Source organism: Mycteria americana, chromosome 1, assembly GCF_035582795.1.
Source record: "Mycteria americana isolate JAX WOST 10 ecotype Jacksonville Zoo and Gardens chromosome 1, USCA_MyAme_1.0, whole genome shotgun sequence".
Lineage (NCBI taxonomy): Eukaryota > Metazoa > Chordata > Aves > Ciconiiformes > Ciconiidae > Mycteria > Mycteria americana.
The window spans coordinates 109,767,816-109,791,238 of NC_134365.1; the positions used below are offsets into that span (position 1 = coordinate 109,767,816).

A 23,423-nucleotide genomic window follows, 5' to 3' on the forward strand; every position below is an offset into this window, starting at 1 on the left:
TGAGTGATGAAAATGTTTTCTCCAAAATGTGAAAACAAAGCCTCTGATCTTCTGCTGTGACAGGAATACCTCCTTAAAGGTACCATCCACAGGAAAACGTTTTAATGATTTGCCCCAATATTTTTGTTAATGAATTGTCAAAGAGAACTTGGTTCATTCTTCTTGGCAGAGACCATTCACAGCTTCATCATGCTTTGGTAAGTTTAAAGCTACATAGGTGATCCCAATGTGATCTCGGTCACAACAAGAAAGAAAGAAAGAAATGGAAGAAATTACTATGCCTATCAGTTAAAAAGGAAAAGAGAAAAGGTTGTTTGTATTGGAGGGAACAGTGGAAAAAGCAGAAATTAATTTGCTATTTAGGAAAGGGGCCTTTCCTTCCAAAGTTAAATTGCAGTGGGAAAAATTGCAGAGGGGAGGTGAATCAAGAAAAAGGAAACAAAACCCGATCGAATTTGTTGCTGTGTGCTGTGCAGGAGTAACAGTCTTAACCCTTTAAAACAGCTATGCTTCTGACACAAACCATACTGTTATGGTGCTACTCCAAATTAATTCAAGATGTTTATCCTTATTTCTTTCTTCTCCACTTCTCTTTTTTTTCTGGCCTCCTCTCTTTTTCCATTAATTTATTAATCATTAATCTCTTAACATCTTAGTCTCCCCAAATTACGTATTTTAGGTACATAGCAAAAGAATGCATATTCTTGTAGAAGATGAAATGCTTATGGTAACATAGTCTGTCCTATGGAGAGCTGCGTGAAAGATCACAGCCTGGGTACATAGCACACAAAGCAATGGGGGTGAGGGGAAGGGGAGGAGCAAGTACCTACAGTTCAGGGTTTTATTTCATTTTAATTGTTTTTCTTTTTTGGGGCAGATTAAAGGGCAGGCAGCAATTTCCTATATGCCCCAGGAGGGTTAGAAAGAGAAGTGTATTTTTTCTTCTGATTCCCAACATGTATTTGTTGCCCCCCCCGCAATTTCCTTTCTTCCCAGTCCTTTTTCTTCATTCTGTCTCTTTTTCTCACTCCCTGAGAGGGTTGGCTTCCCACTCTACCTCTCTTTTTCCTTCGTCTGCTGATCCCTACAATGGTGGCTTCCTTGAGGATCAAGAGTAGTTTTTGTTAATGATTTATATTTCTTCTGCTATTAATATTGCTTCCTCTGGTGACACAACTGGAGCTGCTGTGAGTTAACTTGGCACCCCAAGGGGAAAAAAATGTAAAAGATTGTGAAAAATAATTTGGAACCACACAGCTGTCCCAGAGGGTAGTGAGAATGGCTCTAAATCCTGCTGTTTCTTGCTCTTAGTTTTTCCAAAATGTGACATAGTTTTTCTGTGTTCACACTTGAAGCTCTGTTTCAGGGTCCTTGTTGCTCCTGCTGGAGTCTCTCTGCTCTCCAGATTCCACAAATCAAAATGTGTCTTCTGGATTGTCTCCCTTGTTTTCTGTTCAGACCATGGCATGTGCTTCTGTTGTCTCCTGCATTATCATCAGGGCACCTTTCCCATCTTCCTCCTCAGCTCTCTCTGCGTGCCTGCCGTTTCCCCTGCTGTGTCTAAACTACTTGGGTTTCCACATCCGCACAACCACTCTTTCTGTGTTAAGACAAAGAGTTCTCAGGGTATCTTCTGCTACGCTGCTACTTCCCGTGTCATTTTTTTATTATCACAGGCATATCTGAGCTCTTTTCAGTGGTACGTTAATGTTAATCTTTGATTAGCATTTGTCGCATTGTTTTGTACATTCTTTGTGGGTTTTTTAGTTGAGTCCTAAACAACATTACCTCCCTCTACAGAGAACCCCACTCATCTTTGAAGGCTGTAAAAAATCTGACTGATAGTCTGGGCTAACAGAAGAAAATATCAGACATGCTTTTATGTTTGTATTCATTTTCCTCTTTCTCTTCTTCCATCCTATTTGAAGTCTTACCATACTTGCATCATTTTTCAGACTCAGCTCTTTGAGATGAAACTTTTCATCTCTGACGCATCCACGAGTAGTTTCCAACCCTGACCACAGCTGTTAATAGTGACAGCTTGTATTTCTACAAGCACTGAAGTAAACGTGGATTGAAAATCCTAACCTATTACAAGATTCTCTCCTTGCAGCTTTTTGCAGGTTTTCCATTTTAAAGAGCATAGCTATGCAGACTTTGTCAGGCAGATGTGAGCTCATTCAGTTCGCTCTTTGAATCGACCAGAAGCCATATGGCAGCGGTTACTGTGGCGCCGAGCCTGAGCTAATAAGCCCTGCTGAGAGACAGGCTAGATCACTCCGGCATGGTATTGTACTAATATGGCCACACAGCTTCTGTTGCGCTGAGGGTAAGGGCAAAATGAGCTTGCGTTGGCTTGAAGTCTCCATGCACCAAGCCAAAGCAAATGGCCTGAAAACGCCTGTGTGGACATTCCCTTCCTTCTCTATAGCTCTTACAGTTAACTGTCCCAAGTACTTCTTTAGGGGACAAGATGCTTTCTCCATTAGCGTGATGTTTGCTGCAAGAAAATGGTGAGGAAAAAGCCCGTTAGCCATTCAGTCTGAAGTGTTTGAGTCATGCTCGATGTCTGACATTGTTCTAATTGGTTCAAGTGGCTCATTATTAACCCTGAATCTGCTATGCAAGGTTGCTGAATAAAGTGTAGGACAAGGTAAACCAGACATTGGTTCGCACTTGATGTGATGTGTCTTTTCAGTAGACATCTCGAAAGGATAATATTGGTCTACGGAATTAGTGGAAAGGGAAGGAGTATCATGACGCAGCGCAAAAAGGTGGCCGAGTGTCAAACATCTGTGGACTGGGGAGGACACCAGGTTCTGTAGGCTTGTGCTGGCAATCGCGGAGACTAGATTTTGCATTTAGGACCAAACTGACCTTGTGTGTTCCCAAGGGCGTGCCTGGTAATAGTGTAACCTACTGTGTGAGGTTATGAGATTTATAGACTGTGTTCATACTAACTGAAACTACTGGAATTCAAACTCATCATAATTCACTGTTAGATTAAAAGGCTCATTATGGGCATTTAATTGCTGGCATTTTAAACCAAGTTATTGCTGATCATATTGTCCCTATAGCTAAGAGTATCTGTTCCATCTGTTTTTTCTCACAACTTTTAAAAATGTTCTTTTGCATCAGTGATGTTCATTGCTTCAGCTATTTTGTCTTCTCGCCACTTAAAATGTTAGGCATTAGACATGCATAACTATGGTTTCTCGGTATTGTTTCACCCAGCAGTAATGAAAAGCACTCCTTTAATGTGAACTAAGTATGTATTTTTCTATGCTCAACTTTATTTTACACTGATTTCTACTCCTAAATATAAAAGTAAAGTGAAGAAGAATTAAGTTCTTTTGCAGATACTCTGCAGACTTAAAGGAATTTGAAAACTCCTCACTGAGTCAAAATTCTCCACGGATTTCTTTTGTCCCTAGTCATGAACTGATGACCTAGATAGTAAAAGAAAATAAATGCCTGCAGCAAATAGGGTATGTGTAAGATATCTGAGTTTTGAGACTTACACAGGCCTAGACATTAGACTATCAGGATTTACTTGTTAGAATGGCTTATTGAGAGTTTTGAACCTCTGGGACCATCTGAAATTATAGAATTGGAGTCTGGGAAGCTTCTCCTTAAAAAATAATAAAAAAACAGGTGGTTGTTATCTCAGCCTAGGTTACTTGAGCTATCCAGAGTATGTAGGACTTTGTGATTTGAATGGTTAGGAGCAAAGGTGATTTATTATGCTGAGAAAGTAAATTCTTTGTTTTGTTTGGCTGACAGTCTAGTTGTTGGGGTTTTTTGGGATGGGTAAGGGAGAAGAAGAAAGGATGTGGGAGGGAAATTATTTCTTCATTCATTTTATTCTTTTAATGAAAAAGAAACATTTTTGTTTGCTTAGTTTTTTTAAGCAGTTGGGAAAGGAGCCTTTGCTATACTACACACAAGAAAGATGAAGATTGGGTTTAGAAAGTTAATTTTTCTCCTCCCCTCCCTTCATCAGCTGTAAGGAAATCCTACGTGTAGAGTGTGGACATCCTTCTCTAAGTTAAAAATCCATTTCTGGAGACACCGTTCTTCCCAGCCCCTTGGGGACCGCTGTGCTGTGTGCCTTCTCCAGTTCTTTATCATGAGCAAAAACAATGAGAAGCAAAGCAATATTCGAAGAATCTAACTTTTAAAGCCTTTTGTGAATCTGACCCACTGAACATTAGGGCTCACAGTAGGAAGCATGCACACTGTGTACAGGCAGAAAACACGTTCGGAGTAGAGTTCAGTCCATTGGACATGGGACTTAGGATTCCTACAGATCAAATGTACAAAAAAGCACTAGAAATTTTCTGTGTTCCGAGGTTCTTCCATGCAGACTCCAGGACCTGTGAGCCTTTCACTTTATTTTTTTACTGTATTTACGTTTACTTTATACTTGTATACAGAGATATTTCCATTAGTAAAGCATGAAAGACCTTTTAACACACAAATATCCTACAGAAATCAATGTATTATTTGTGGCAAGTCTATATCAGTGAAGTGAAGCAATGCAGCTCCTCACTGTGTTGACTGTTTTCCAAACACTGAAACCCTCTCCATTTGGGGGGAAGGAAAAACAAAAAAAAAAGTACATTCTTGTTCCTGAAAGTCTCTAGTGGACCTTATAAATTTGATTGTTCTTGGCATTTTTGATATTCCTAGTCGCTTGCACACCACAGCAGCCACATGTTGTCACTTAAAATCTAAATATCGGATAACTGCTAACTGAGACTTTATTGTGTGTCATGCTTTTTTTAGGAATTAGTTTTGTAAAGTAAAAATGACACTAACTCTAAAAGCATGTTTAATAAAACCTCAACAATCTATGTGCTGAGTTTGCACATATTATGTTCTCATAATCAAAAGAAAAATTTAGAATAAAAATAGTAGAGAAGAACAGTGCCCATTTTTGGAGCCTTCAACAGATGTAAGTGATTAGAGCTTCTTGTTTGGTTTGCTTTGATTTTTTTTGGTCTACTTTTTGAAAGTTCTGTCAACTTCATTTTTGCTTATTTCACTTTGTTTGGATAGTTTTGCCTTACTGAGTTTCCTGTGATGCTTCTGGTTATATGAAAAGTCTAGTCCAAATCACAGCACTTCAAAAATAATAATTTTTCAGTTCTTGGGTTTCCTCAACCCAACAGAGTACTTCTCTCTCTCCAGGTAATAATATACTCACAATTACTTACTGCCAAGTTCAGATATTCACCACGTGCAGTAGTGTGGGACTAACATACACATTGCAGGGTGTTATTCCAGGCTCCTGTGTAATATTATGCAGGACTAAGTCTGCCTTCTTATGGTTGCCCTCCTTAAAAGGGAAAGAAAAAAAAGCTACTTTCTTTCCTTATCTAGCTAATACTTATGCTGCATTGAGCAATTAATTGATCCTTTTTTTCCTCCTGAAAAATCGTTATCTAACAAGAATCTATTTGGCACAAGGTCACATAAAGATTGTTCTTTCAATTAACGTGGAAGTGTGGGCGGTTAGTTATACTTGGATCTAATTATACTCATTTTCTTCTAGCTCAACAGCTTTGCTTTTGCCTCTCTCTTTACTGCTGTTGTGAGTTGTCTATTTGCCTCTGCTAGGCCTCCTGGTTCTGGCTGCATGGGGGAGAATAAATTACACAGATACGAGAGGGGGAAAAGGGAATACGTTCTTCCCCCTAGAAGTTTAAGAGAGAAGAAACCCCACAAACCTTCCAGGGAAAGTAATGCTGTTAAAAAAGTAAAACTTGAGAAAGTGAAATGCTTTCCTGGTGTGTATCTTGAAATATTTTTAGTGCTACATGGAATATATTTAATTTTGAAACTAACCATAGAGATGTATGCTTAAGTAACTTTGCCTTCCCTCACAAAATGTGAAGTTTGGTTCCTTGCACAAAATGATTATGACTCAAGATATCTTAACTGTAACTTTGTGTATTTTGCATCATTGCTTTTCCAAGTGGCTATGCCATTCAGAATGCCAAGGTTTTGAAAGCAAAAGGTGTCGACATGATGGCTTGAGCTTCCCTCCACCACGGCCCACATTTCAGACTGTGCAGATCTTGCTCTTCCCATTCGTTTGGAGTCATCTGTCTCTTAGGACTACTTTGAACTCTGGTATTCAGTTTGAGTATTTCTCTTGGAGTAAGACCTGACACAAATCAAGTAGGAAGAAAATTACTTGTTCAGTGTAAAATGTTACCATAGAAGCTGCAGGTATCTGAACGAAGCTATTTTATGGTTCGTGGTAGATATTCCAGACTCCAGGAATGAGTGGTTCTGCTCTCTGGCAGGCCTGTACACTGAACAGAGTTAAAGATAAGCTGGTTTTACCATGCGACTATACAGTTATTGCAACACCATTTTTAAAAGTGAGCTGCAAAACATTCTCCTACAGAGAAAATTGCTGTACAGTAGAGGAAGGATTGCCTTGAGGTAGAAAGTCTGCAAGCTAAGCAAAGCAGATTGCTGGGCTGCTGCAATCTTCCTGTGTGATTTTGGGCAAGCCTTGAAATTGTTCAGTACTTCTTGTTCAGCATTTCATGAGTCGTGGGACTGAATTCGTTCATACATGTAAAGCAGCCAGACTATTGCAACAAAGCTGTATTGTGCCACTTCACCAAAGTGCAGAGTGTTGTTACATCCTAAATCATGAATAGGCTTTTTTTCTGTAGACAAAACAGTAGAGTAATATTCTCACTTACGTACTCAGGCCATGCTCCACTCTAGATGTTTGTGACTGTATAATGCTTGCAGGATCTAGCCCAGGTGCAAATATTTTGAGATTTCCTTTTATTTTAAAGAAAACATCTCCTTACCATTCAAGTTATATGCTGAAGCATCAAAGTGGTTTTGAAATGATTGTCTCTGGTACTCAAGGATCTCAAAAGTTTCTTAATAAACTAGGCATGTCTTTATAGTAGGTACTTTGCATGATTATAACTCCTGGGAAATTTGCATTCACAAAGACTATGATTAGTAAGTTTCATGAAAATACACTTTGCACGCATCCTGAACTCTCAGTGTGAAATTCCGGCATTGCTGAAATCGGTGTGGGTATTACCATTGTCTTCACTGAGACTAATATTTCACCCTTTCCAAGAAAGCAGATAGTATAATTTATAGCAAGGGAGAAGCCCCTTTTTGAAGTGCTAAATGAGTTGACATTCTTCATGTTTTTGTTGATGTTGTTGCTGCTTCACTTTTTGTTGTTACTGGGTTGTTTGTCATTAAGTTACTTTCCTTTTGCCAGCTGGAGTTTTATGGACATACTCCATTTTCATTCTCATTTTTGTCCTAATGAGACTTTCTGCTAAGAAAATTTCCTTGTATATGTTTAGCTGGTATCGCTTGTGTTTGTGATTCTTAAATGTTACGAATTACCCAACTGGAGGTGACAGCTGAAACTCTACTTTTGTCATCCAAAATCAAAGACTTTGGACCACCAGTATAAGAGGTTGTCTGTTGTCTCTATTATTCTTGAAGCTAACAAATGTGGGTGGTTGTAACAGGTTTTTCAGTGGGAGAGGAAGTCTTAATTTTAGCAATCTGGACATTTTAAGTAGGACATGGGGGAATAACTTTTAAAATTTGCAAAATTAAGAGTAACTGGAGTAACCAGAGCAACTAAACCTGCGAGCCTGCCTTGCTAATTATTTCTGATTCAAAACTAGAAGGTAACCTTTGAAAATGTTCAGCTGTAGCATTTCAACAGGTGGAGAACTGTATTCTCCATGCATTAACCATCTTAACAAAGGCCATTTCTTCTACTGCTATGAATATAAAGTTCACGAAAAAGGCAGTTCTTCATCTTTGTAACATATACGTTTCTTAGACTGCAGTGTCAGTTTTACTGTGCTGCCCTGTCAATGAGTCTCAAATTCACCTTGAAGGATCACCCCCAGGGATGCCAGCTGAACCTTTGACCCTTCTGTTCTGACTGTCACCAAGGTTAACACATCATTACAGCTTGTGATGTTCGGGATACCTGTTCATTTGGAGCCTTTATCAACCTTCACTCTTTCAGATAACTGAAACGGAAGCCTCAGCCTCACACTGCTGTTTCATAGGAGTATGTTTGGATGATTTTTGAGAATGAATTATGTTTCTTCGTAGTTTTGTGTAAAAATAGATGTCAAATTTTAAGACTTACAGCTTTATCCCTGTTTTTCCTAAATTACTAAAATAACAACTATATGAATATGAGCAATAATAAAAAGGTGAGGAAGCATTTTCTTTTTAAATTTGAAAACGGGCATATTCATACCTGAACTGTTGCTTACAGTAGTACATAGCTGCACAGTGCAAAAGAGTATGTGGTGACAGACAAAAGGACATCACTAAGTATTGGCTTTTGGGATCAGTTCTAACTATTGACAGGTTAAGGATACTTTGTTTATTTGGAATTGTCCTGCCAAGGTACCATGTTGGATAATTAGCCTGTTATAATGAAAATGGGGTTTGATTTGCTAACCCAGAAAATTATATTTGCAAATACTGTTCTTCTCTGTGGGACTGATATCTAGCCAAGGGAACTCTTTTATAAGAAAAGTCTGTTGACACAGATTTTCCAAATATGTATTAAAATTCATTATTTTAATACATTGTACCCTATAGATGTGCTCTTAACAAAGTTCATATTTTTTTCAAGATTGTCCTCTGATAAAACACATGGGCCGTTTGATTGACCATATCTACTTCTGGATACTGTTAATGGCAATCAGTTCTGTGTTCGTGAAATAATAAAAGGAATAGATACCAAAATAAGTTTTATTTTCTCTCCTACATTGTGTCATATGACTTCCACATATTCTCATTGGAGAATTAACACTAGCTAATGTTGAAAAGTTTTATAAGGTAAAGATGATCTATTTATTCAGGTACAGTGGAGCATGCCAATGCATTTTTTTTCCTGCTAATCGCGGAGATTACTTTTAATTCCAAGTGGCACATAGTCTACAAGGTCTTACCTTTGTATTCTTTCCTCCTTACTTTAAAATAGGTCTACAGGCATTACACTTAGATACCTGCCTGCAGCATTCAGACTGTATACAAAGTTACTCTCTGTCCTCTATGCATTCAGTTGAGAGAGTTGAGATATTAACGGGACAGTGCTGTGTCCTCTCCTGTCTTCTCTGTAAACTTTCTGAACACAGTCTTCTAGATAACAAGCCTTAAATCACTTATTCCTTTCAGTAAGAATTACATTGTTTTCCTTCTCTAGACTTGTCTGTAAACTTATAATAGTCAGTGTAACAGCCACATTAACTCCAGTTAGGTGTGATCTCATGGTTTTCCCCTTCGGAAGCTTTTGAACAGTAGTTGACAATGCCACAAAAGAGCTTTCTGAAAAGGAAAAGTATTATTTATTTAACCACATGATCATACAGAAAAAGAAACAATACTTCAAACCACTCTAATATCTACGTGCCTAGCTGATTAATTTAGCATCTAAAATTTCTTTCTGATGGAATTCCATATGTATACCTTCTTCCAAATCCCCGCTTAATGAGCTTCTGGTTTTCCACTCCTCAAGGAAGTGTGCATCTCATTAAATCCCTCTTCCTGCTTTCATTTTCGCCTCCTTGTGTATCTCAGGAACAGAGTTGCTACTTTGGGCTACAAGTATGTCAGGCTCAGCAGAGGCCCAGTCCTAGTCCGCTGCTTCAAGGTGAATTTCTCCTAAGCATTTGTTGAAAAGTTACCATTAGGATCATAAGCTCATACCTTTGTGGTATGTTTCCAGGTAATCGTGCTATGAAATTAGCTTGCCATGTAAGCAGAATAAGCCTAGATCACAATCTAACATGTTATTAAAGGCAACTCTAAATACAGAAAATATGATATTTTAATATTCTATGCATAGAATGGCCTGCATATCAGATTGTTCTTTGCATGGATGTTTGAAAGTGTCAGTAATAATATCTGTAGTACCGCCTTTATGCTTTAGTTCTTACAGGTCTTGAACAAAAGTTTAAAATCTAATAGGATTTGCCAGAATTTCAGTATTTAGAATTCAGTATTCAGAAATTTAAGGACTATTTAAGCATTTTTCTGAAATGTAGTAGAAATATTCATATTATATCCCACCAAACAATTCTTGCCAAACTTTAGGTCTGGGGAGAACATGTAGCATTTCACTGCAATCCACTGAAACCACTAAAGCAAAACAGGCTGAAAGTGGATCTCATCAAAGGATGAAACTTTTTAAGATTTTGTGGCACTTTTGTCAAATGTGTAATAACACATGGAACTGTTTGAAAGGTGAAGAGAATCATCAGAATGATTTTTTCCCCTCTATATCAGACATTCTCTAAAGTTCGGACTTTTTTGGTCATGACTGACTTCAGTTTTCAGTAGAATTTGGCTTTCTTTTTTCTTCAAAACAGTCAACAGTATGGCTGTCTTAGAAAAAGTCTGTAAGAAGTATGTGAAGTATAATGCCTGATAGTATAATGCAAAGTACAATGCATAGTTGATGAAGTCTTAATTCAGCTGACTATTTTGTTTTTATGCTTATCATGCTTGAGGTTTTTTAGAACTTTTTCCCTTAATTTCTGAAAGTTCTCTCTATTTAGGGTTTGAAAACCGCATTACTAGTCTTCCATTACAAATTAATTTGCAAGGGTAGCAAGTATCATTTCTTTACCTTTTCTTGACATAAATAAGCAAAACCTGTGTTGGGACAAATGTGTCCTCTAAGATAAAAAAAGTGAACTTTATTGTTAACAAAATTGTCTGTAATATTATACCTTGGTGCAGACGTCGGTACTGACGTGGCCTGCTGAAGTTTGTTTACGCATTGCAGTAGTGGTTGATCCTGTTAATGTTTGATGTGTTGGAAAAGGAGGCAAGAAGACTAAGGAAGCTTATTGATAAGGTCTTTTGTTTGCATAGATGTTATCAAGACAGTCCTTTAAATACTGTCTTCCATGCCTGTTCACATCCATCGACTTTTCCCAGCATTTTTTGGTGTGTGTTTTTGCATCATTTTTCTTACTTTTCCTTGAGGTGCATCAGCATGGGAAGGAAGCAGCAAAGGAAAACTTTGCAGTAACAGGAACAACACAGAGAAATGCCGGTCATAAATGTTTTTCCTTGAAATATTTTTATGTATTTGGGGTGCTGATTGGAGTCATAGAATGTCTCAGGAGTCGTGAGTTCAGACCTTGGTGGGGCTCCAGCTGAGGGCAGCTCTTACTCATCCCATTTGTAAATGGTCCCCGATTGTTCGGGATGGCACTCAGTGTATTGCATGCCATGGGCTACAGGCAGTGCCTTTTGGTGATGTGCATTCAGGACCAGATTTTGAAAGTGGAATTGCAAACTTGACTACCTGGACATGTCAATATGTCCATCTAATAGTCAGGAGTGTTGACGGCCCCTTACCTTACCCAGTGGCCAAGGACTCCTAATTTTTGCCATCCACTTTTAAAAAATGTGGCCAGGATGTTAGGTAGATACGTCTTTTAAATACAAAGGTATATCTTCTTTTCTGTGTGTCATGCTGAGTAGCTGGCGAAGAAAAAGTAATGTCTTTGAAAGTTAAGTATTTACTTCAGACTGAACATTTGGGTTTGTATCTGTTTTAGAAGCCTAGTGTGGCTGTGTCTGTGTTTTTAGGGAGGAAAGTTTACTATGGGAATGCAACTGCAGTTTTTAACTTCCTGTCGCTGTCATAAAAAAGGTAATTCATGCCAAAGGAACTGAAATCTGATCAGGTAACACTTTTAGTTTTCTGTAGAGATCACTTCCTATTCATTATATGTTTTTACACTGCTCGCACCGAAGACATCGAAGTTTCTTATTTACGTTAGGATAGTACTAGTTTAAAAAAAGGCATGCATGCAGCCACAGGAAAAACTGGGAAAGTGAAACTGCTGAGTAATTTCAATTTCTCTGCTCTTTTACAAGCCCATTCCACCAATAGCAAACTGCCACAAACAGGAGACACTGATTTCCATACAGAACTTGGCCAGCTAGATCGTAGTTAACTTTGCTTTGTAAATACAAATGGAAAAAGTTGAGCAGCTGATATTTCCAGTGTCCAGAACAGTTTCTTCCCACTTCCAGCCACTTTTTTTTTTCTCCACCTTTTCCATTGATGCAGTTTACAATACCCTTTCAACAACAACAAAAATTGTACCGGGAATTTAAACCCACCGTAGCATCTGAGAAGAATAGCAAGAAACTGCTGCAAAGGAAGCAATTATCCCAGCAAGGCTCCACAGCCCCCCTGAATAGCTGGGGCAGCCCCCAACCGCGGGCAGACAAGAGCCAGCAGCTGCAGAGGAGGCAAGGGGAGAGGTGCCATTCTTCAGGCTTGGGTCGCTTCAGTCTCCTTGGCTACTCACACGGTACCCGCTGCCATTTACACGGGGAGCGGGAAGCGGTTTGTGGCTCCAAAGGCAAGGGCTGAGTGGGAAGAGCAGAACCGGTAGGCAGCCTGTGCCTGCTGACACTGGAGCCGTATTTCTCATTGGCAAGCCTAGCAGTAGCCCACAAACAAAACCAGCCCATAGTTAAAGGATGGCAATGGGAAACGTGTGAGCATCAGGGAGCAATGATCCCAGTACGTCTAGAGAATGGGAACAGTGTATGCCTTGTTCTGCTTGATTGCAACCTGTGCTGGCTTATTTTAAGAATAACAGAAACTCGTAGCTCCTGGCTTCACTGTCCATTGCTAAAGATCAGCTTGTATTGTGTAGTCCCCTGTGGCAACAGAGGGCTGAGCATTTGTGAACGGACTGAGATCTGCAGGTCACTCACTGCCTGTTGAGTCTGTCTGGAGGATCTAAAGTTGAGAACAAAAATGAAAATAATGACGCAGAGCTGCTGTGTGGGCTGGGGAAATTGGGAGGTTTGATCTTTACCTCTCTGTGCATACATTCTCCTCCTTATTCTTTGTAAGTTTAAATTTTAGCATCTTCCAAGCAGAGACCTCATCTGTAGCTGTACTGTCTAGCCCAACGGCTTTTCAGTGTTCCTTCAATAAAAATGAAAGTTACAGTCAGATTTGCTTGTGGTTGCCTGTGACTGCAGGTTTTTACCTCGGTCCTGTAGCACAAAGCTTGTGTGCAGACCACAAAAAATACAAAGACATCTGTGATTTATGATTTGCACGTGCTGCAGTCAGAAGAGCTGCAGTGATGGCTGATGGAAGAGTGAAATGTGGCAGATTAATATATGACTTTTGTGTTTAACTGTTCATGAAAAATGAACAATGCAGCGCATGTGTTCCTTGTTTTGAAAGTGTTAAACAAACGATGTGAAAGGTTTAATGTTTTCACAACTCTGTATGTCCAGCATAGTCTTAGTATAAAAGTTAGAGTCCTACTAAGCTTAGACTCAGAGATAAATGCAATAGAAACTTAAGCCAGGTTTATGTGCTTTTTTTGAAACATGGTCTTATTCCTATGACGTGTCATGTTGGTCAAAAGTCAGAGAATCAGTAGTTTTTTAGTATTTATGTTAGAAAACATTTTATATTTTTTCAAGGTTACATTTTGCAAATTATTTGTGTATCTGTAGTGCTTAGTTGGTAGTGCCAACATTTCTTTGGAAGTAAACCTGATTGTAAAGTTTTGAAAGAAAATGTTTTGAATGAGAAGTCAAATCTTCCTCAAAATTTAAAACTGTCAAAATACCAACTTGGAAACATATAAAATAATCCACTGCGTTTTTGCCACCTGTGACAAATTCTGTTTGCTTAGTTTGGTTCTCAGTGCCATAAAGAGCTCAGGTTTACCCCCAGAAGAAGACAGAAATTCCTTCTTCCCTTGGGAAGCTTCTTTGCCAGCCCCAGGGAGGAAAGCTTTCATAGGCAATTGAGTGCAGGAAGTGCAATGGTCACGGGAAGGAGCCGGGAGCCTGTAATTCACGTCCCCTTCAGTGAGGAGCCAGCAGTGGACAGCCCGTCTCAGAGGGGACGTGCCCTTCCCTCAAGGCAAGCGAGAGTCTGAGCCAAATCTGCTGTATCTCAGAAGATCACTGAATGACTGAAGCCAAAGCTGAAAATAATGACCCGCTGCACAGAACCATGCCAAGAGAGAAATTTTGAATAATTCTTTTTTATTTCTATTCTCTCTTCTCAGACTGTGATGATTTTGTTGTTGCTGTTGTTTCACAATTGTATACTTTTAAGTCTTGGTTTTGCATGTTAAAGGCCTTTCAGTTTCTTGTGGGAGCTGTGAACGTCTACTTCAAAGCTCTTGATGACTTGAGTCCTGTCAGAACAGTTCCTTTTAGGAGACACTATATCAGGACCTTGAAAAATCCCATATTTTGGCATGATGGCTGTGCGAGATCTGCACTCTGAGAAATGTCTTTAGTCAGATTACAAGTCTCAGTGAAGTTTTATCTACCCATGCTTCTAAGCTTTGAAGTTGAAAGTTAGGACTCTGCTGTTGCAGACTCATGCTCTGCACAGCTCCTCTTTCCTTAGGAGAAAGTAGGAAATTTCCTGTCACAGAAATACACCCCATGATACCGAGTTGTCTTAAATTCATGTCATTGTCCTGCCAACATTAACTCCAGGCTTATAAAAGACGACACTGGTCACTACCTATGACAGTTAGGAACTTAAATCCCCTTGAAATCAGCAGCAGAGTCCGTACTCCTCTGAAATGGTACGTGGGAGTACTACTCTAGTACTAGGAGTACTACTAGTACTCCTCCCCCCTCCACCCCCCCAGTGCTCTACTCTGCAGCGTGCAAAGTCACTGCAGAGTCTGGTCTGGTCGTGTACATGGGCCCTGTGGTCCCTGGAGAGCCGGTCTGAAAGCGCCCGTGGCTTCATTCGTGGTGACTTTTTGACACAGCCCCGCAGAGTGACCTTGCGTCTGCCTTTTGCAGTGCAGGCACTCTCAGTGGGAACTAGGCTGCTAAATTCCTCTGCAGATTTGGGCTATGCTGTTTCTTTTATGGTTACCAGGTAGGAATTTTTTATATGTTTTAAAATTTGTGGTTTGTTAAGATTATTTTTCCATATTACATTTGTTATACTTTAGGTAACATAATTAAAAACTGAGAGATTTTGTGTGGCAAATTAACCCCAGCTGGTCTGGGATTTTATCCTTGGAGGTGTGTGAATAACACAGTGGTGGTGATGCTTAAGAGAAAATTCCTGTGTAACAGATACTTCAAATCATCTGACTTGCTTAAGGGGAGAGAAGTGAAGACATACCAGACACCGAGTTCAGTTCAAGTTCACTTTTATTTCAGATTTCAATCACTGATTGCAGTGAAAGCTATATACGCACCAGTGCATCCGGGGGAGATTCATGCATGAGGTTAAATTTACAGTTTTACAGAAATACTGTAGTTGTCAGGACATACACATTGTTCCCATGTTGGGCTCAGTTGGCCTTTCTTGGGTGTTGCAGAAAGATTGGTTAGTTCCATATATTTTTTACTGACCCATAGGATGTGCTTATGTGTTGTCTGTTAGTTCAGTTTAGTGTGTTTTCTGTACTCAGTAAATACCATTATGAAAAACAGTCTCTGAAGCAAGCGTTTGCTACTTTTTTTTTCTTTGAGATCTTGGTAGACCAGATTTAAGGCCATGAAAGTAGTCGTAACATGCTTTTGTTGTAGGAGGATTTTAATCTTGGTTTATAATAAGAAAGGAAGTATTACATAGTAAATGTTTTGTACTGTAGCTGTGAAAACATTTCAGGAAAGTATTTTACTGGTTCAAATATTTTCATATAAACATAGCTGTCTGTTCAGAAATTAGTTCTGATTAATGTGAGCCAGTATGGCCTATTTTGAATTAAATCTTCCTTTGTGATTAACAAAAGCCAAATGTTTGTAGAAAGTAAGTTTGGGATTGTTACAGTTTTAAACTTCTGAACATTGTATATGCTGAGGTATAGATTTTTCTTTTCTGAAGTTGATTTATGACATTCCGCATACATCTTGGCTGTTTCCACGATCTTGTTGGTTGGGTGAAGTATCAAACACATATGGTAATGCTGATACTTGGTGTCTTGTGATAATGCCAAGTGCTGAATAACCCTCAGCTCCCTCTGAAGTCACCAAACAATTCAGGACACAGATAACCCTTAAGCCTTTGTAGATATCCATCTTCTTGTAGATACAGCCATTAATAATGAGGCCATAAAAGAGGGGAAGGCAATCTCACGAGCGGACTTGAATCCGATTCTGACTCTGATGTATCCTGGCCAGATTGGCAGGGGTGCCAGAAGCAGCAGCTTGAATCTATTGTCATTTTATCTACCTCAAATGCTCTTTCTTTTTAAGTAAAGCTATCTTCCTATACACTTTGCATCATCCTTTACAGACTCTACCTTCAGGCCTGTCATCATTGCAAGGCTGTTTTGTTGGTCTGTATGGTAGGGGGGAACGATTGACTTGCACTTTGTCATGACAGATTTACGGCACAGGAAGACCACTTGAAAGTATGTTTTAAACTTCTTTCGAATAGAGTTTTGTGTGTGTTTGATCTGGAGGAGGCAGCATGTACCTTCCTGGGGTCCCAGAGAATGGAACTGCAAGCGGGACAGATTCCTCTGTCTGAACTTTGAAGTGGAACAAGAACAAACTTTAATCATTGTTGAAGACCTATTCCAAACATGTTTTGATGTCTAGTGTCTGATATTTAAGCATGCTATAATAGGTAGGGAAGAAGACACAGGATTCACAAGGTTTGGAACAAGATACACATTTTTAAATAAAAATCTAAGCTGCGTATTCATTCATACTCTTTTTTACTCACCTTTGTTAAAACTGCAAAGTTGTCTTCTATTGCTGACATTCCATGCTTTACAGTCTATGCTACAATGATAAGTCATAATATGGATATACTAACCTGTTTTGGGATGCTAGACCGCATAGAGGGAAATGAGCAAACTCTGTCTTTCCTAACTAAGAAAAAAAAGCTCTGTTTTCCTTGTATCTACCATTGGTGACACTATTAATTACAATTGCCTGTACTCACCTTGTTTGTTAACTGTTTCATTGTCATTTATAATTAGATGGTACACTTTTAAAGCAAAGACCGTGTCTGACAGGTTAATAACACATGTCCGTCACATTTCATTTAAATAAAATGTTATATTATGTATGCTGTACTGTAGAAGACTGAAATATGTGAAATTTGTTGTATTACATATACAGAAACCCTGGCTATACAGACAGAGGTCTGTATTTCACTCTGCAGTCTAAATTTCATTTTCTTAGGGATTTAAGTTTGCTTTAGAATTATTTTGCAACAGAGCAGATTTCATTTATTAAATAGAATGAAACTAGGAGCTAAAAGAAAGTAAAAAAAAAAAAAAAAAAAAAAAAAGCCAATCACCTTTATATTTGGACTTCCCAAGCATTTCTCTCATGGCTTCATTCTTTCTCATATTACATAGCACATTTCTGTGAAAAGTAAATGAATCACCCACATATATAAAAATATTTCTCAACACAGACAGATGGGTATGGATTTATACATACAGAAATTTACACATGCACACACAACACACATAGGTATATAAAATGTGGTCTTAAGATAAGTATATATATGTGTACAGCTATGCTGAATACTTGGTGGTATGTTGTAGAACCCTTGGGTAAGTTTTTATGGATTTGATTTATTGGCTGACCAAGTTGATTCATTATTTGTATATGATTTTTTGCTGCTGGGTGGCCATAATTTACAATTCTGGACCTAGTTAACTCTGTGGGTGCCTAGAGTTTTCTGTATGAACATCTCCGACTATTGTTTAAAGAAATAAATGAAGTGGACTTGCTTGAATGAACAATTTACTCATGAGGAGCAAAATGTGGTCAGGCATACAGGTCATAGAAAATAGCTTTCAATAAGTCTTTGTAAGTCACCATGCTATCATATATTCTCTTAACGTACATACAACAATCCATACGTGTTACAGGCAACTGAAGATCATCTGTGAACCACTGATCACAATCTTTTTCCCTCATCAGTATTCAGTACTATTCCTGTATTCTCTACTTGCACAGCCCTGATAAATTTGCTGGTAGGCACAGAGCAGAACAAAATCCTGAAGAAGCATGAAAAGTCAAAAAGTGCCTTGGCATCATTGCTGTATAAATTAAACGTGATACTTCCATCTTTTCAAAATTGGACTTAAAGCTTTGGCAGTTAGCAAAGCAATTCTTTTCCCATGATATGCAGTATCTACCAGAATAGCGTAATATAACTGTTTGGTATATCTTGTTTACTAGGAAGAAAGGACTTCTCTTTTGTTCAGTATGGTAACAGCTCTTCTGGAGGTTTGAGATTAAATGTTACCCTACCTGTCACCTTTTCAAACCATTATATCATTTGCTAGTATAAAGTCCAGCTGGTATATTCTGGGGCAGGGGCACAAATATGAGAAGAAGAGCCAAAGACTCAAATTAAAATGCCTTGATTAACTGTTAAGTTTCCACAGACTATGAATAGTTCTAATTTGCATGATTTCAGATATTGCCCCCAAAGGTGATTTGGCTCTTTACTGCTCTAAATACTGGACATGAACTACAGTACTGGATTACTGGATATGAACTTAGTAAGACAAAGAAATGTAGCAGTGATTATTTATGTGTTCCTACAAAAGTTCCCATGCGTGTATTTCATTGTGTACTTTGTTGGTTAAAGCCATTGGTCCATAGCCCATAGGTATTTCTGGCATTTCCTGTTGAGAGAAAATGTGGCAAACATTGCACATATAGAACGTAAATGTGTCATAGCTACAGATTTCACTTGCAATGTCTTGTTAATAAATAGAAGGCCTTGATCAATCTTATTGAGATGCTGGCTACCTAATTGTTAAAATTTAATGGAAAACTTGGGTAGTGACCCAACAGCAGAAGTACACTTTCTTCTAGCCATCTGTGAATGCTCTAGTTACAGACATATGTAATTCCACACGCACTTGTGGTACATTTTATTGTAACTGTGTAATTCATCACAATTTAATGTGGCATAGCTATCATTGTAGCTAAAGTTCTAAACCCTTCTTCTGTTTTAAGGAAAACAACCAAACAAACAAACAAGATCAACAAAGGAAGACCCTCAGGAAAAATAAGCCAAATACATTCAGAATACGATCTTGGAAGCACAGCTTCCTTCAGTAGGCATGTCACGTCTTTGGAAGTCTGCCTCAACGTCCATGAGGGAATGTTTCCTCTGCCTGTCCTTCCTTATGTAAATCTCAAATAACTTGGAAGAAAAGCAGCTTTCAATGATTTTTTAGTTATTCAAATGTTTCTGCTTTAATGCTGCTCTCCATCTATGCTTTGAAAAGAGTCTTGTGGTGATTCCTAGAAGAAATTCCTAGGGTAGTTCTTGCTGGAGGTTGCAATTTAGGCAAAATATACAGTTGTGCCATATTGTAGTGAGTTTGAATGGGATTTTCTTAAGTGCCAAAATCATAGAGGAGCACAGGTGCTACTGAATGTCAGTAGGACTTAAGCTCTTAAGACATGTATGAAAATTGCTGCTTTCAGTTTACATGGGTTTGAAATCATCAGCTGAGTTGGTAAATTCTTGTGATATGTAAATACATTTCTTTGTTAAATCCAGTGCATTCAGTATTGATGTACATGAAAAGTATATATTTCTGCACATCTGCGTATACAAATACCCCAAAATATATGTGGAAATCTTTCTAAAATTGTTTTTGAAAATCCTTTGCATAGATTAATTGGAAATAAATAGCTTTCTGTGATTTAGGGAGATGTAAAAATGTATAAATATAGATAGACTTTTAGTTATATGTTACTTTCTCTTCTCATGCTTACCATTTCAGGCGGTCAGCCATGTAAAAATGCACACAGATTCTTGAAAAATGTGTATTTGCAGGTCACCTTTATTTTTTCATTCTTCGTGCCTCAAATTCCCATTGAAATTTCAGCATTACTAGATTTCTGGATGATGAAGGACATATCTTTTCTGTTCTCAAACAACGAGTGCCAAAGGCAAGAGAATGAAATTTGTATGCAACACTATCTACGTTAGATGTGCATGTTCATTTATCTCAATAACTGACTGTCATCTTTGTGTGCGTACATCTTACAATGATAATAAGAGCCCAACACCGCTCAAGATGTCAAATTTTCAGGGATAGATTTCTAGCTGCAGGCAACTTGAACAAAATACCTCATATTGAGAACACTCTCCTCCTTGTCACTGACCACATTAGACCCTTCCATGTAGCTTCATATGTGGCTTTTATTTATTGTTTACTTCCACCCATACCTTGAACTGCAGTGGTTTTCATATGTGATTGGACTTATAAGCATATGTTCACTTAAAAATGTAATGAATGTAATTAAGTAACGTTTTTGTATATTAAGGTAAACATGGTACGTATTCAGTTGCCTACACAAATTTTGCTGTGTTTTGGTGAACTTTAAAATTTGTTCAACCATATTGTCAGTCAAATGGGAGAATAAATACTTTTAAAGGGAGATCAAATATTTTCATACGCATTTAATTTATAATTTTAAATAAAATAATAAGATTTGGAATCACAAAGGGGAAGTATGTTTTCTAATTTTGGGGTTACTGGAATTCCATTATCTTCCAAAAACTGAATTCAGAATTAAGAGCAGAATGTTATTAATTTCCCAGTGAGGATTTAATTGCTTCTGCCCAGCTGCTTATCAGCCTTTAAAATTACTTATTTAAAGGTGAAGAACTAAAGAATAAAAAATTTCCTTTGCTTCCTTTAGAAATGAAAACCAAAACAAACACAGAATTCATGAATAATAACTAGCATGATCAACGGTAGGATAACGTACCCATATTTCTTGTCAAAAAAAAGTAATTGCAGCACTTGATGTGAAAATGGGATTTATGTCTAGTGCTAATTTTTCCTCTCCACCTGATTATATCAAACTGCAGTAGTACATAGGAAGGAATTGTAGTCCTTCTGGCCAACAAGCATTAAACAGGTTGCTGAAAGAGTAATAGGGGTCCAAGTCTGAGAGATTTTAAAATATTGATGTAAAACTAAGAGGCAAGCTTTTTGCATAAGAGAAGAAAACTAGGTTAATAGTTATTTTTAATTTTTTCCACTTTTTTGTATGATCTGGAAAATCACTGATAGCTTGTTTTTTTCATTCTCTGTAACAAAACCTTTTTCAAGTTAATAAATAGTATTAAATCGTTAGTTCATATTAAAGTATTTTTTACTATCCTTGATTTGTCCTAGATCAGAGGAGGAAAGCTTATGATCACATACACAAGAAAGAATGATGCTGGCAAATACGTTTGTGTTGGAACAAATATGGTTGGAGAACGTGAAAGTGAAGTTGCGGAGCTCACTGTTTTAGGTAAGAACTCCTCCTTTAAGACTCTGTTAATGAAAATGTCCAACTTTTGTTTTTCCTAGTAAGCCTTTTATTAAGGATCATTCTCATCTATTTCCTTGTCAGTGTGTATGTTGAAAATGTTTTTGTCATGGTTGTGTTCTAGCAAATGGGTGGCATTTAATAGCTTTGCAATCCGCCTTGGACTGTTTTTGCTATCGGAAGGCACTTTCTTACTTAGTTCTCGAACTGAAAACAATTCCAGCATCCACTGACTAGATCAGTATTGTAAAATAATAGCAAAACAAAAATTAACATCACTAAGAAGCAGAGGCCTAATTTTTCCCTCTCGTTGAAGAAAATCAGAATTATTCTAAATTTCTATTCTAAACAATTATCCTTTCATTTATAGTTGTGTGTACTGAGTGTTGTAAAGATACAACAGGTCTACTTGTTCAAGTGATCCTAATGGTAGTTCCTCTGAGCATCAAAAAATACGTTTTCATTTACGATAACTGAGCTTAGCTGAAAATTGCAGGTTTTGTTGCTATGGCAGAAAAGAAGCTCTAACTCCAAGTGCAATCTCAGAATACCTTCAGCATGGGAGAATTGCCTCATAATCACTGTAGATACAGCTTTGGTAGTTTTCATTCAAAATGTGTCCTGTGTTACTTCAAAGTAGGGGAGGCTTGAGATAGCTTAATTGTTTCTGCAGAAGGAATAGATATTTTATCATCACAGGATGAGAATATCCAAGCCATGGTTCATAACACACTGATTTCGATCACAGTGCTGCTGCAGTAGTCCTGGCTCTTGCTTTTTTTTTTTTTTTTTTTTAATTCAGGTTTAAGATCCGTCTTGTCAGTCTTTGGCACTTTTATCTGTCTTCACTACTTTTTAGAGTTAGGACTCAGGCAACTTGAAGTCCTGTTCAGACTTGAAGCAGAGTTTTCCATAATAAAACGAGATTGTATGCCATCTTAAAGTTGTTGAAACTGAATATCCAGCAAGATAGTGTGTAACTTTTTAGAAGCTAAGGAAGACTTCCTATGATCCACTATACTGTTTGTTTTGGTTTTGGTTTTGTTTTTTTTTTTATTATTTGCAGACACCTTTGAAGCACTTTGAGAGGAAGTTTATTGTCAAATAGACTTTTAGAACTTCCAAGCAAAACCTAGAATTGAAAGAAAGTCATAGTTACATGAGTAAAGTCCTGACACTGTGCTCCTAGTTAACTGTACCAGTTAATTGCTCATCACTAGTCTATTACTAACCAGGGAATCATGGGGTGGACTGTTACATAATCCAGGCTGGAAAATATTATTCTTGCTGAACACCTGTAAGAGGGTTGCATTGCAGAGAGAGTTCTGTCTTTGCCTTTTTCTTCATCTCATTTTCCCTTCAAAAATATTTCTGATTTTCAGCCTGGGAAAACTAGTGACGGTTTCTTTTCAAACAGGACAGTAAAGCTATGAACGTCTTATCAGTCTGTGTCTAGAAATCTTTAATACACCTTATTCTTTCAACTCAGGCCTTAGATATGCATGAAAAAGTATGGGAAATATGCTGACTTCATATATTAAAATCTTTCAACATAAATCTTCTGTTTATGGGTTTTGGTTATTTAGATGTTGAACTTTTCCTTTTAGGTCTCTGCTTTAGATCAGAGGGAGGATTGCATGCCAGAAACTGTAATATTAGAAAGTTTCAAAGTGACCCTTGCTAAGCTTTCCTTGTATTTACCACATGACATAGATAGATACTTAAATCAGTGCTGATTTCCCTTATCCGTTTATGCATTTGAATAAGAGTGTTACGAATGGGCAGACAAAAGTCTTCGGACTGTTACTCTTCCTTTGGGAAACTGATCTAGAGAGCAACGTGCCTCTTGTGGGTTTTGCTGTTGTGCAGCAGTCCTGGCCTTACCAGATCGGTCCTTTTTCTCTTGCATAATTAAATTGAATATTCTTCCCCAAACTATTCTTACTCTGAAGTTTAATCTGAAATGTTCTTTTCTCGCATTCAGATTGCGTTTTTACTGCACCTACAAGAAAGAGGCTCGGGCGGGGGGGGAATGTCTATATTTGTAATTTTTTAATTCACAGCTAGATTCA

General features: G+C 38.0%; 1 protein-coding gene across 1 annotated transcript in view; it reads left to right on the forward strand.

Annotated features, from left to right (window-relative positions):
• ROBO1 (roundabout guidance receptor 1) overlaps positions 1 to 23,423 on the forward strand; it is a 751,137-nt gene that overhangs the window by 641,720 nt on the left and 85,994 nt on the right. The window contains exon 6 of the mRNA XM_075516480.1: positions 21,213 to 21,333. Within this exon, the coding sequence (XP_075372595.1) occupies positions 21,213 to 21,333 (121 nt within the window). The remainder of the gene's footprint in view (positions 1 to 21,212; positions 21,334 to 23,423) is intronic.